General features: G+C 36.8%; 1 protein-coding gene across 2 annotated transcripts in view; it reads left to right on the top strand.

The window, feature by feature from the left end:
• The window catches only part of NFXL1 (nuclear transcription factor, X-box binding like 1), a 48192-nt gene extending 34758 nt beyond the window's left edge, over positions 1-13434 (top strand). For both annotated transcript variants that reach the window (XM_059817546.1, XM_059817545.1), the window contains exons 19-22: positions 2970-3074; positions 4302-4388; positions 7770-7823; positions 12912-13434. In XM_059817546.1, coding sequence (XP_059673529.1) covers positions 2970-3074; positions 4302-4388; positions 7770-7823; positions 12912-13085 — 420 coding nt within the window. In that variant the 3' untranslated portion in view covers positions 13086-13434. The remainder of the gene's footprint in view (positions 1-2969; positions 3075-4301; positions 4389-7769; positions 7824-12911) is intronic.
• Positions 13435-13871: the final 437 nt, after the last annotated feature.

Below are 13871 nucleotides of genomic sequence, written 5' to 3'. Positions count from 1 at the left end.
CTTGTCCTGCATCCCTGTGGATGCAAACTGTGTAGCTCTATGCAAAGAACTAAATGTGTAAATTTGAGTTTCAGTATTGGATTAAACATATTTGTGCTATGCAAGTTTTGCTCTAATGGTGTGTAGTGTAAGAATTTTATTGCAGTAGCACCTGGAGGTTGAGGTGAGGGCTACAGTCTTGAATTCACAGCTCTGACATGTCACTTACAAGGCTGTTTGTTTGGGCTTTGACACTATTAGTGGAAATGTGTCTAATTGTTCTTGCCAGCATGGGATGACTTGCACGTGAGACTAGATCGTGTTCTTGTGTATGATGCTCTTGGGTAGGGAGCCAGGAGAAGAGCCCTCTTACTGCGCAGAGGTCATGCAGTAGCAAATTGGTTTTGCAAAGATTGTGATCACTAGTGAGCAGACTCAGCTGTTAGACTTCCATGGTCCTGGCGGGTAGTCTGACCTCAGTAGCATACAGGGCTTAAAGACAAGTTTCTCCCTTAATCTTTTTAAAATGAAGCAAAATGCAAGATAGATTTGCTGATGATCAGTTGTGCCTGAACAAACCTAAATTCCTTCTTTGATAAGATGACCAATTTATATTTTTTTTCCCTGCAGGTAAAGCAAATAGATTAGATCTGCTACATCAGGCTTCACCAGAGCAATGAGTCAATGACATTTAGCGAATAGCTGGTTCAGTTACAGAAGAGGGTTAATACTAGGATGAAGGTGGGCTAAAGGAAACAATTGTTGGTATTTTATTTAAAAAAAAAAAAAACACAAAACACCCCCCAAAAAAACCCCAAAACAACAACAAAACTAAATGAAAAGTTGGAGCAAGAAACGTTAACAATAAGGAAATTTTCCCAAGGACTGTATTGATGCCTGACCTTGCATTGTTTTCAGTAATGACCTTTGCACCAAAAACCATTGGAATTTTCTGATGAAAACTCATGGAGTGTTGTCAGTACATGACAACTGAGGAAATGCATCTGCAGAACACCTGTATTTGGGGCATGTGATTACATACAGAAAAAACAGTAAGACCATGCATGTCAAGGCTAATCCCAGGAAACAGCAGAAATTCTTACTGTCACAGCATGTTTAGCTGGAGAGAAATGCAAATGAGAACTGAAGATGTATTGGGGAAGATACTCTATTAAGAATAAGGCACTGTACCAAGTCCTTCCTGCTGAGATGTCATTTGGAATATTGCATGCAGTTCTGGCTACTGTATTCAAGAAACACCGATTTAAGCTGGTTGAAGTTCAGTGAAGGGAGTACTGTGGGAATAAAGAGCCTTTTATGAAAGGACAGTAGAGAAATATTTCAATATGAGGATGAGAACTAAGGGCTTTAGACTAGCTAGAATAAATGTAGAAAATTAAAAAAAAACTCTTGCATCTTGTAGTGAGCTCCTGGAACAGCTTCCTTAGCGAAATAGTAGAAAGGGGGCAGAATGGGGAACTGTTTTCATGGTAAGGCTTCATCCAGTCATAGAGGGATCATAGGAGGTACCTGCCTTTCAGGAGGCGCTGAATATGATGACTTAGAGGTTCCTTCTAGTCCTGTGTGAAATGTGCTGAAATGGTGACTAAAAAAACTGACCCTAAACCGCAAAGTATCTATCAGTATAAGAATAGCTTGTGACTGGCATGGACATGAAAATATGTATGTCTGTTCCATAATTTTTAATTGGAAAATTTTGCATTCTGTTTAGGTATTTGTTTCATGATACTAGCTCAGAGGTTGAGCCAGTTCCAACGGACTTCTGAGAATCCAAATTTACTAACCAACAAGAAGCGTGTACACCTGGGTTTTACAATTATCTTATGTAGTATTCTCATTCTTGTAGATGAAGTGATGTATTATGTACACATTTTTAATTTTTAATAAATGTGAACAACTGTATCTTAAAATTGTATGTCTTACAGCATTTTCCAAGTTGTGTTAATCCCTTGATGACAGTGAAGAGGTGAAATTTCACTTTTAATAAAGAACACTATCCAATGCCATTTTAAATAGTTTGGGGATTTAAAGCTATCTCTATAAATAAATTGACTGGATGTCTTATGTGAGATTCCACCATCAGTTATTAACAGAATTGGGTTATGTAATTGAAAATGAAAAATCATTATTGTGAAGATTTCTTATAGGTATGTGTATGAGCAAGGTATATTTTCAGTCAAGTTCTTAACAGAAAGTGAAAAAAATTGTTTGATTTCTTGTCATTTTTATCTAATGTAATGCTAGGAGCACTGCTACGTTCCTAACAGTCAGCATATTTAAATCAGTATCTCAGTTCTTAACACAGTAATTGAATGATAATATTTTCATTATAAATGTTAAAAATTGCACTGGCAGTAAAAAAAGTCTCTATCCTACAGATGTCAGAAATGGGATAATCTGCCAAATGCAGAAATTCAGGATTTTGTGAAATTATTTTGTACATGATAAGAATATTGGTGACCTGTATTTGGCTTTTGCATAGTTCAGAAAATTCTTGCATGCAAAATTTTCTTTTGTGGTATTTTTGCTTCTGATTCTCCCCTCTTTCTTCTGTTGATTCTGATCTACAAGTTGCTACAGTACACTTAATTTCAGTTTTCAGTTTCTTTTTACCGTATCTATTTATATTCCTCCAAAATACAGATAGCTAGGGTAATCGTTGTATAAATTGCTGTGGAGATGACTGTTCTTGAAACATTTGAAAGGAGAAATTGATTTTTAATCAAGCTGTGCCAGTAAAAGATAAATTGTTCTACAGGAACTGAAATACGGTAAATAACAAGCAAACATTTGCAAAAAAAAAAAAAAAGAAAAATCAATTATTTCACAAGTGGAAAAACTGATAAGCTGAATGAGTTTTCTGTTAAGCTGCTATGTCTGAAATAAAACCAGTTCATAGATTCTTTGTAATTTTACAATAATTTATTGGTGTGGGGTTTTTTTTGTGGTTTTTCTTTTTTTCTTTACAGTTGCCCTGTGGTCACCGGTGTAAAGAGACTTGCCATTCAGGTAGCTGTCCTCTGAGCTGCAGCCAGAAGGTTAAACTCCGGTGTCTCTGTAAAAGACTGAAAAAGGTAAATTTCTAAGTTACAATTTTGAGAATGATGTATTTCCTTTGTATGTTCCTAGGCTTGTATGGATGGATTGTCTCTGGTTCAGATTAGAATAGGTCCAGTTACTCTAGTGGAGCTATAACAATTCACATCAGCTGAAGATCTGGGCTGCAATATCGGAAGGTTCACTGGAGAATATAAAATCCTGTTAGTTCTAAAATATGTTAGCTGCCTGATTTACAATAGCTTTATCTTCAAGCATACTTGAATTTTTGTAGCTCCATTGGGAAAATAGTCAGATGACCTGGAGTGGTTTGAAAAGAAAAAAATTCATTTTTCTGACAATATTGGGGAAGTTTATAATTACATAAGTTGGAACAAGCACAGATGTTGTGAATCCCTAACTAATGTAATCAGTTATGGTTCTCTGCAAACCTAAAAGCAACTACAGGCACCGGCATCCTTAGCTTCTAACAAAGATAAGGGTCAAAGTAATGTAACGAGTTTATTATAGCTGTATAGTATTATAAGGGGAAGAACAGAAATTCATGTGAAGTCTTGGCAAAGAATAATGACTTAATGAAAAAATCATTATCTAACTTAATTAAAAGGTGCTTAAATTGTTTTTCTGGACCTAGTTAACTTCTGAGCCTTCCAAACAGGCTGCAGTTCCCCAGAGTACTCGGCTTCTCCAAGAGTTGTCTTGTGCAACCAGAAGTCTTGCAGGTCGGGTGTTCAGCAGGAATGACATGTACAGAACAAGTGCTTCAAATTGAACAGTCTCTGCTTACAGATAACCACCTTTTTTTCTTCAATATTAGGGGGATGGGAGGAAGTGTGAGTGAGAATTATTTTTTTTTTCCCCATGACCAGAGCTTGCCCTGTAATCTCAGCCAGTTAAGAGAACGTATACGAAATTACTGAGACTCTGAATGCTAGCTCTTTCTGCCAGAGTTCAGAAGGTTATCTTACTTTGTCTTAGGCAAACAAGTGAGAAAAGAGAAGAGAGGAGATATTAAACTGGACTATTTGATTTATTCTTGCTTTCAGCTTAGCTTATCAGAAAGAAGGAAAAGAGAAAAGGACAATTTAATACAGAATTACAGGTTCAAATAATGTTTAACGATTATATCTGTGTAAGTGATGTTTTACTAAATAAGAATGTTTTACAATTATTTTCATAAAGAAATGGACATTATAACAAAAAATAGGGAAATGATTATAAAAGACTCAAATTATACTTAACAGGAAATACAGTGCAGCAAGATACAAGAAGGCCAAGTTTCACTGGAATGCGATGCATTATGCAAGGAAATGAAACGGAAAGCATCTGAGGTAATGTGTCCGTTTTAGCTATAATTTCTTCTCAGTGCTTCAAGAAAAATAGGAAAAAATGAACACAATTATTTTTCAAGGCGACACCAGCAAAAAATACAACGTAAGTAGATGCACTGTTTAATAGCAGCTACTTTTTCAGACTTGCATTTGGCTTAGTGGGGAGAATTACAGTGTTAGTATACAGTATTAATTAACTCAGCGAAATACTATGCTAAAACAACATTTTGTTATTTTCCTTTTTTTTTTTTTTAATTTATTAGAACTGGTTCTTTCCTCTTCCACTGAGAACAAGTGGTTATCATTATTGATAAATTCATCATTGCTGATGATTAGTGCTGTAGGATTAGGGCCAGGCCACTTCACCGCGGATTGTTAGATCTCCTCTTCCCTGTGGAAGTTTTGCAGCTGTTGAATGCTCAACTTGTCCGGCATGAAGAGTGTAATCCTGTCACACTGTATTAGTTACCTTGTACCAGAAGAACGGAGAGTTGCAGTATACTATTTAGCCTGCTGTAAACATGACTTCTCCCTAGTTCTGCTGGTTTATGAAGTAAAGAAATTGCTACATGCTGTCACCCAGAGAAACAGAATATCAGCCTTGCTCTTATAAGCCTCTTATAAAAACGGAAACAAAAAACATGGGTGCATACCTTGCTTGGTTTTTATCAGGTAAGTGTTAGATGTAATAAATGTACAACCCAAAAACTCAATGGGTAAAGCTGACTTTTGTCAGCTTCTGCTCAGACATTTAGGATTGATTGGCAAGTTCTAACAAATATCACATAGACCAAATCCTGCAAGTTTGCAAGCAGGTCAAACACTAAGACTCTTGGGATATGCCTTTAGAAAATCCCAACCGTAACAAACAGTTCCAGTAAGAGTGTGAAGATAAGTTCATAGGACACGGAGTGCACTAAAGCAAGGTGAATTCACAAGAGCCTGCACGCGCTGGGACACAGCAGCGTGTCTCAGTGTGGTGCAGTGCAGTGTCAGCTGCTGTTTTATTTCAGCAGATACTAGTTCCTATTTCTCGCCCCTGACATTGTCATCCCTGGGGTGGAATGGTCTAATGCAATGAGCGCTATAAGCAATGCCACAGACGTACTGTGTGGCATAACCTAGCTATGTGTACCTTCCTCACAGAAAAACATGGATTTATTTGTTTTGGGGTTTTTATAGGAAGTTATAAAGTTCTATTTAAAGTCTTACTACTTTTTGTAGCCTGTGTTGACTTGTAAATGACATACTAGAATGATCTCCTATTATATGCACTTGACAAAGTCATTTATTATGTCAATTACTGTATAATGTGTCAAGACTGGAAAAAGTCTGTTAAAAACTGCAGACATTTACAAAGATAATTTAGTTTGCACAGTTACAAAACAACCATGAATTTCCAAAACTGAAGTGTGTTAACTATTACTAAAACTCCTTATGTATAGCAGCTAGTGAGGAACTGATTGCATCTTTTACTGTACATTTTATTAAAGACATAGTTCTATAAATGTTTTTCCGTACTGTGATTATAATGGTTAAGCTTCCCTCTACCTATGTATATTATACCTATGTATCTTATACAAATATGATGACACTGATGTAAAAAGAAGCTCTTCTGTTGCTTTTTTCCACATTTGTGGGTCACTTCTTTTAGAGCTGAAGTTCTGCCATTAGATGGCAGTGAAATCCCAGGAGGCTAGTTGTGCAGTTTTTTCCACACCAGACTGCGATTTCAGATTTGCGTGGCTGAAAAGGTCTTTTATACGCTTTTCTAAAGAGAGACTCTGCCATTGTGTCTAGATTAATGAAATTCTTAATAATGCTTTTATTTGATATATGGTTTAGCAATTTAAAAAATTGTCTGAACATCTGCAAATAGGACTGTTCTATTGACCCTATCCTCAGGGCATATTGTTTGAGCTACCGTGTGCTAAAGCATGGGCTGGTGAGCTTTCTCTTTAGTGGTGAAGAGCTTTTGAATTGCAAATTGTTGGGAACAAATTACAGCTGCACAAACCATATTTAGTAAATTATTGTCACTGTTGGTATGCAGATCATGCTGTTATTAGATTCAAGACTGTTTTTCATTTCAAATTATTAATCAGATTTTTACATCTAACTTTTCCAAGGTAGTGATTCAGGGGCCACAGTGCTAAAGGTCCAAGAAATGTATAGAAGAAGGCAGACACATATACTTCCCCAGTATAGTCTTCCTGTTACTACTATTACTGTAGTGATCTCTGACTATGGGAATTTTAGTGGTCAAGCTGGTGTCTTTCTGTTTAAAGGTCTTTGTTGGATTTATCTACTGTTAGCATGCTTAACTGTTTTTCAGTTGACATAAACTTTTGTCATCTTCAAACATCCTGTAGCACTGAATTTCTAGATTTAGCCAAATACTATGTGGGAGTAGAATACTTCCCTCTGTTATGAACCAGCCTCCTGGTAATTTCATTTTATGTCTTTGCTTTTGTATTATGAAAAATATTTCGCATCTTCGCACTCTTCAGGATTTTGTGCCCTGTTAGTCACCTGATGAATCCTAGTTATGCATCTCTTTAGATGGAAGCCACTCCATCCTGTTGTCTTTTGTATGTGTTCAGGCTTTACATTCTTTTGTTGTTGCAGGACCAAAACAGAATGCAGGAGCTAAGATCCAAGTGCATCATGTGTTTACATATTGACATTTTTTCTATACCATTCTTTTCTTAATGATTTCTAGCATTTAATTTGCTTTCTCGAACACTACAAACCACTTCTATAGAATCATCAATTGTAACTCCCATGACTTCTTTTCATATGACTTTCTGAAGGTGGAGCATTTTTAATTACATTTGGTTTGCGTTACACCAAGAGCTTTAAAGCAGTTTGGTTATGCATTATCCAATATATGTCGTATTTGGTAGAAATATAGAGATTTCCTTTTGTTTTAGTAGTCAGGGAATATTTAAAGTACTTGGAATGAAATATGTGTGTGTAAATTATATATAAATATAGGAAATATCTGTATGTTTAAAATGTACTGAATTGAGGATAAAGTTGCTGAAAACTTAGAATAAACGTCTTTAGGAATTTTCCTGGTTGTTAGTGAACAAACTATTCTTTTTAGATTTTATATTTGTTGGTTGAGCTTGTCAAGTTGAAGTCAGAAGTTTAATTTATAACCTTGTAGCATCCATTATATGTTGATGTTTTCCAAATGTGAGACGATGCAGCTTTTTCTGAGAATATTTTGTAATCTGAGTAAGTTAAGAGCTCACTTGATGGAGGTTTTGCTCACTTTTGCTGAGAACCATTCTCCAGGAGTTACTACAACTCTATAAGAAAATAGGTTTAGCTGCTGTTTACAACAGTTGCTTATCACTTTGTATGTCTGGACAGATAAAGGAGGCAGAAGCCAAAGCTGCTATTGAAGAAGAGAAACGAAGACAACAGGTATCAACCTTTCTTCTTCCTCACCTACTTCCTCCCCCACCTTGTTCTTGTTAGTAAATAATTTAATTTCCATGCAACCAAAGATGTATAGTTTGTAATGTGATATGCACAGTCATTGCTGTCAGCTGTTCATAGAATCATGGAATGGGTTAGGTTGGAAAAGACCTTTAAGATCATCAAGTCCAACCATTAACCTAACACTGCTAAGTCCACCACTAAACCATGTCCCTAAGCGCCTCATCCACATGTCTTTTAAATACCTCCAGTGAGGGTGACTCAACCACCTCCCTGGGCAGCCTGTTCCAATGTCTGACAACACTTTCAGTGAAGAAATTTTTCCCAATATCCAATCTAAACCTCCCCTGGCGCAACTTGAGGTCATTTCCTCTTACTTGTTATCTTACTCTAAGATGCGTGCTGTGAAAGATTTACAATGGTGAAGAGCCCATGTTTTCCCAAACAATATTCATAATTTTATGCATAATTATAATGAATCAGTTTAATCTTGCATTACTATAACTGTGTATAGTATAGTTTATTTTAAAAATATTAAGTAATCTTCATTTTTATTGACCCATTTATAATGCATAAATCTCACAAAATTGCTGAATAGCCTCCATAGAGATTTAAATATTGGGTGAAGCTTCCCTCCTCCCTCCCATCATGAAAGTACAAGGAAGCCTAAATGAGTCTGTCCTTCAAGGTCTCTGAGAGGGGAAAAAACCCCATGTATTTACTGTAATTGCTGTTGTTGGTGAGCATATGTTGTCGGCATTGTAATCCAAGAAGCTTCTGTGCCAGCTGCCTGGGGACACTAACGCTAATTGTATTTCAGGCAATAATCATAAGCTTGGTTGGTGGCGATGGCTAAGTCAGGTTTGTCATTTGCAGGCTAAAGCCTTTAATGCACTCCTTCCAACCAGTTCATGCATGTATGCCTGTGCCTGAGCATTTGACACCAAATTGTATTCTAAATCCAGCGCGTGCTTTCTGACTCTCCCTTTACGCAATTATCGCAACAGTTATGTATTAGGTTATACGTGTGTTTTCACCTGCGTGTCACACTCAGTTTTTATCGCAGAGCACTGGCTTACTCCCTGCTTGGAAGGGGGCGCGGGAGGCTTACTCACAGACCCAATCCTCTCATGACATTCTCCCAATCTCATTAGTATAGACAGTTTCTCTGTGGGTCACAACTTCTGTTATGCATACACATATTCTCTCATACAACTCATAGACAGTTCATCTAATTCTTGTTGTTCTCTAAGCTGACCTTGGAAATGTGAGTTCTGTGATATGGGTCAGGAAGTGTAGCTTGCATACAGATGTCTGAAACATTTTGTTAGGCAGAGGTAATCTATAACTGGTGGTTCTGCAAGCTAAGCACTGAAGTGTACTAATGGACATTTACACGTGTAAAGAACATGCTTACAATTCTAGAGCTAGAAATTCAAAGTTGCTGGTGTTTGTATTGTACTGATTGTGTTTTCATGCGTTCCAGAAGGTATCCCAGTTACTAATGATTTCTGCCTCAAGATCACTTAACTTACAGTCCTTGTAGTAAAGTCTCAGTAATGAGGGTCCTCTGTAACTGTAGCAGATTCACTCCACCAGCATAGCGTGCAACGTTATTGTTGTCTTGATTCTCCAGCAGTGATTGTTTCTCTCTGCAGTCACACCACTGTTGCTTTCTACTCATACATTCAGTGAAGTCTCACAGTTACAGTCCAGCAGCACCCTTGTGCAATATGTGGCAACTGCTTCTGTGTACATGGTTTGTGATGGATGCAGCTTCAGGGGTAGAAGACTTCACCTATACATAATCAAGCCTATTAAAAGGTTAATTAAGAGTGGCCAGTTATCCAGCACAGTAGTAAACAGTAGGACAACAGCAGTAAAAAAAAAAATAGGACAACAGTAACTAATAAATAGGCTCTAGAATTGCACGCAAGTACTAACCTCAGCTACTGTAGCCTTTTATCTAAAATTGATTCCCTTCCAATTTGATTTCATAATCTGCCATCTGACGATGCAGATTGGAGGACATCACTATCATAGGGTGTTGGGTCACATTAAGAGTATATATGTATTGAGTATATTCCCTTCTGACAAAAGTTTGCATCTTGTACCACCTTCCTGATCTCATGAGCACATTTTTATATAGACAGTTCATCTGTTACTCACAGCTTCTTGAGACCTGTTTTGATTAATATTTCATTAAATCCTTTCTATACAAACTATTAGTGCTCTGGTAAGTCTGCACATTTACATTTTTATATTTGCTGTATTTGATAGCAGCTTCTGCTAATGTCATTTACAGATGGAATCACTTGTTTCTTAGTGGAAGGGAGAGAGCTTGGTTAGGCTTCTCGTCATGGCCCTAGCAGCTGAACTTTCCCTCTGCTTCTAATTCAGAGGCACCGTGTGAGGCCAGGGTTTCCACAATTGCTAGAGGTGGAAAAAAGATCAGTGCTTTGATTACTGAACAATTCAGACCAAGCTCTCACTCTGCCCCACTCTAGTGTAAAAGAAACTGGTAATAGTCAAGAGTTTCAATACTGAAAGTCGAGGTCTCAAACCTGAATTCTAATGTAATGAGTTCTATGAATGATTTTGTTTCCTTTTTTTCTTGGAAAGAAAAATATTTTAACAGCTCCTTAGAAGTTACAAAAGTCAAGCACCCCTCCCCACCCCCCATAAAATACAAGATCTGCAATTTCAGGATGTATGCTTTTTGTCTTTATAGTCACTGTTACTTGCATTCATTTAGCTACATTTTCCCATGGGGCTGCTACTCCTTCCAGTGCAGGAAGAATATAGAGAATAACATGTGAAGGAGCAAAATCCAGTACCTGAGCAACACTAAACTAGACATTATCTGGCATCAAATTGTTTTGAGTATACAGTTTAAATAAATGCATTTCATTTTACTTTTAATATGTCTATACACAAAGAAGTTAGGTTCTTACTCTAAATAAAAAGCTTGAGCTTGTTTAGCTTGAAAAAATTAAGGTAGTTTGAAGACTGGGCACAACCATTACTTTATTGTTCAGAGATCACTGAGGTGACACTTTGGGAACAATGACAGTTATATAAAATCCGTAGGTAGCTTTTCAAGGAGAGTGATGGCTTCTTTCTCATATTATGTGCCCACAAACCTTTTTTCATTCTGTGTTTTGGTTTTTATGATGTATTTATTTTTAGCTGGGGTTTTTATAAAGATCACTAGGAAAGCAATTCAGTACCTGTTATATAATTGTTCGAGCCCTATATTTTAATTCAGATTACTGCAATTCGTGAAGCACTGCTTTTAAAACTTACAGATCACAAGTATATAATAACTATAGAAGCCCCAAATTTTATTTAGCTTCTGCGTAAAATGAAATACTGCCATATTATCTATAAAACCTTAAGAACTATGCACTTGCCTCCAGATTTTGGATTTTGAAAAACTGTTTCATTAAAATATTTTGCTTTTCTAAAGGAGGATTAACTCGTTGAAAGTAATCTTGTTTCAAATAGCAGGCTGTGGAACTTTGTCTGAACTTTTCTCCCATATCGTCAGAGAAGTGCCAACAATTTCTGCTTTTATTAGGTACAAAGAAATAGACATCAAAATAGGTCCCTTTCTCCTGCTAACAGTGTATCTGGCACAAGAAGGGAAGTAAGATACGCTTTGTGAAACTCTGACAAATATTTGCTCTTAGTAGAGGAAGACCAGACACCAGGCAATCTTGAGTTCCAAAGGAAAATTATATTTACTGGGCTACTTCTCTGCCCATTTCCCAAAACAGTCTTACTCTTGTTTCTTTAATGCACCTACCTTTATTGTCTTAGTCCCTCTTTTCCTGGCAGCACTGCAGTAGTAGTCATGTAGATTTATTTCCTCTCATGGCCAGGCTTTGCCTCTGTTCACTGTCCACGTTTCTGCTCAATCATCAGCTCAATCTCGCGCCTTTTGCCCAGCCAGTCCTGACTTGCTGCACTCTGCTGCTCCCATCTCTCTTCTCTCTTTCAGTTCACCTAGTCTCTCTGCTCCCTAGCTCCTTGTCCCATGCTTTCTCTAGTAGCTGACAACTCTACCCTAAAATCCAGATAATAGTCAGACCTTTCCTGTTTTTAGTCTGTCTCAACTCTCCTTTAGAGCATCTTTTCTGATTTTCCTAGCAATTATATGGCTCCTTATTGGAGGCTCATCCCGCTCTTATACTCTTTGTTCTGGGCTGCCTAATTCCAGTTTTGTTTCAGCTTTGTACCCTAAAATGGCTTTTGTCTGTATTCTCTTGATACCCTTTTAAAAGAATGCGGAGGGGGGTGAGGAACAGGGGATCCTACTGTTCATTCTAGTCATCACCCTGAAACTGCTGTTCTGGATGGAAGCTTGGCATTCTTATTTTTCCAGTTGCTTTGCTTCATTTTTGGGCCTAAGGGCATGTGCTTTCTTTTGAAGGACGCTATATACCTGCTATAGTCATATATGAGTGACTAAGTGTTAAGTTATAATACTTAACAAATAGAATCTTTTTGTGCATGTCTAAGATTATAGCTAGTATTCTAAAATTTAACTGAGCATGCGAAATATAAAGAATTGGGAGAAAGAGGATAGATTTTTATTTATTTATATTTTTATTAATTTATTTTTAGCAGAGAGCGCATCCTTATTACAGGGGGGGAGGTCTTTGAAGATTTCAGCCTGTGCTCTTATACATTATTTTAATAGCTTAAATACTAATGAGTGCTTTTCTTTAATAGGAAAAATAATGTATTTTTAACATATTTCCTGGAAATAAGTCTCATTTTGGCGTAACATATTCAGCCTGAGTTAAAAATCTAGTGTAAACCTTCAGTTGGTTGCATTTTTGGCAATGTTTTTTATAGGAAACTAAACAATGGTTTAATACTTGGAACCAAAGTGCTTTGTAACCATGGGATATAGTGGTACCATCTCATCTGTAAGAGATGTGTAACTTCCGTTGGCTGCCAGTTATTTTTATAAAATTGGTTTTGGGAGTGTTACTTGAAGTCTGCGTATTTCCTCGTTTTTAATTCTGACACAAATGTCAGCTACTTCTGTTTTTCTTCATCTAGGCTGAACTGGAAGCTTTTGAAAACAGATTAAAAGGGCGAAGAAAGAATAAGAGAAGAAAGGATGAAGTAGAAGTTGAACAATCATCATGGCAGAAATACAAGAACCTCATTATGCTGCCGATGTTCGGAGTTGCTGTTGTGATGGTTGCATGGCTCATGGCCTACAATGACTGAAACAACTCAATATTTAATATACCTCAGTTGGGCTTTAGGTAGCTATTATTCCTAGAATGTTAGTCTGTGTAACAGAACTTAATATGCATAGATTATGTATGTATACTATTTGCCAAGAAAAGTGCAGAGGAGGGAAGAAATGTCACCTTTTGTGTTATTACATTCACAGCACAAAACTGAATTCAGACACTGAAAGTAATAGTAGATTTTATTCTACACTGAAGTGCTGATGTAGATCCTCTGACTGAGATCCATAAACAACTCCTCTTCTATTTAATATATTGTATTACTTTTCCTTGTCTCCGTTTCATAATACTAAAAATAGCGTAGTATAAAATGCTTTATTGAATATCTGTTTCCTGTAAAATCAATTTAGTGGTTTATTGAAGATTAGTATTCTTATGCTAGTCTTTATGTTGTATAATTTCTGTGCTTCATGTCAGTTTTAATTATAACAACTGATGGGGAACATCGGACCACTTAGGCTTGAATATTCTGGGGCCTCATGTCAGAACTTTGTTCAGAGAAAGGAAATGTGAACTGTTTTTCAAGTCAACTGTATCACAAACAATAAAATGGGCCCCCTTACAGACTGTGGGGTTAGTTTTTACTTTAACTCTTTTCTATAATATTAATGCCTGGAAGAGAATTCCATCTGTAAGTGTTGTTTCTTTAACCAAGTGAGGTGATGCTATTATGTGACTGCTTATGCCAGTAACCCTCCTGTCACTGAGAGGAAAAGAAGGGAGATTTTTGTTCAGCTGAAGTAAAATGTGATGTATTGTC

This window comes from Gavia stellata, chromosome 5 (assembly GCF_030936135.1).
Source record: "Gavia stellata isolate bGavSte3 chromosome 5, bGavSte3.hap2, whole genome shotgun sequence".
In the NCBI taxonomy this organism is placed as follows: domain Eukaryota; kingdom Metazoa; phylum Chordata; class Aves; order Gaviiformes; family Gaviidae; genus Gavia; species Gavia stellata.
This window is presented reverse-complemented; position numbering and strand designations above follow the sequence as displayed.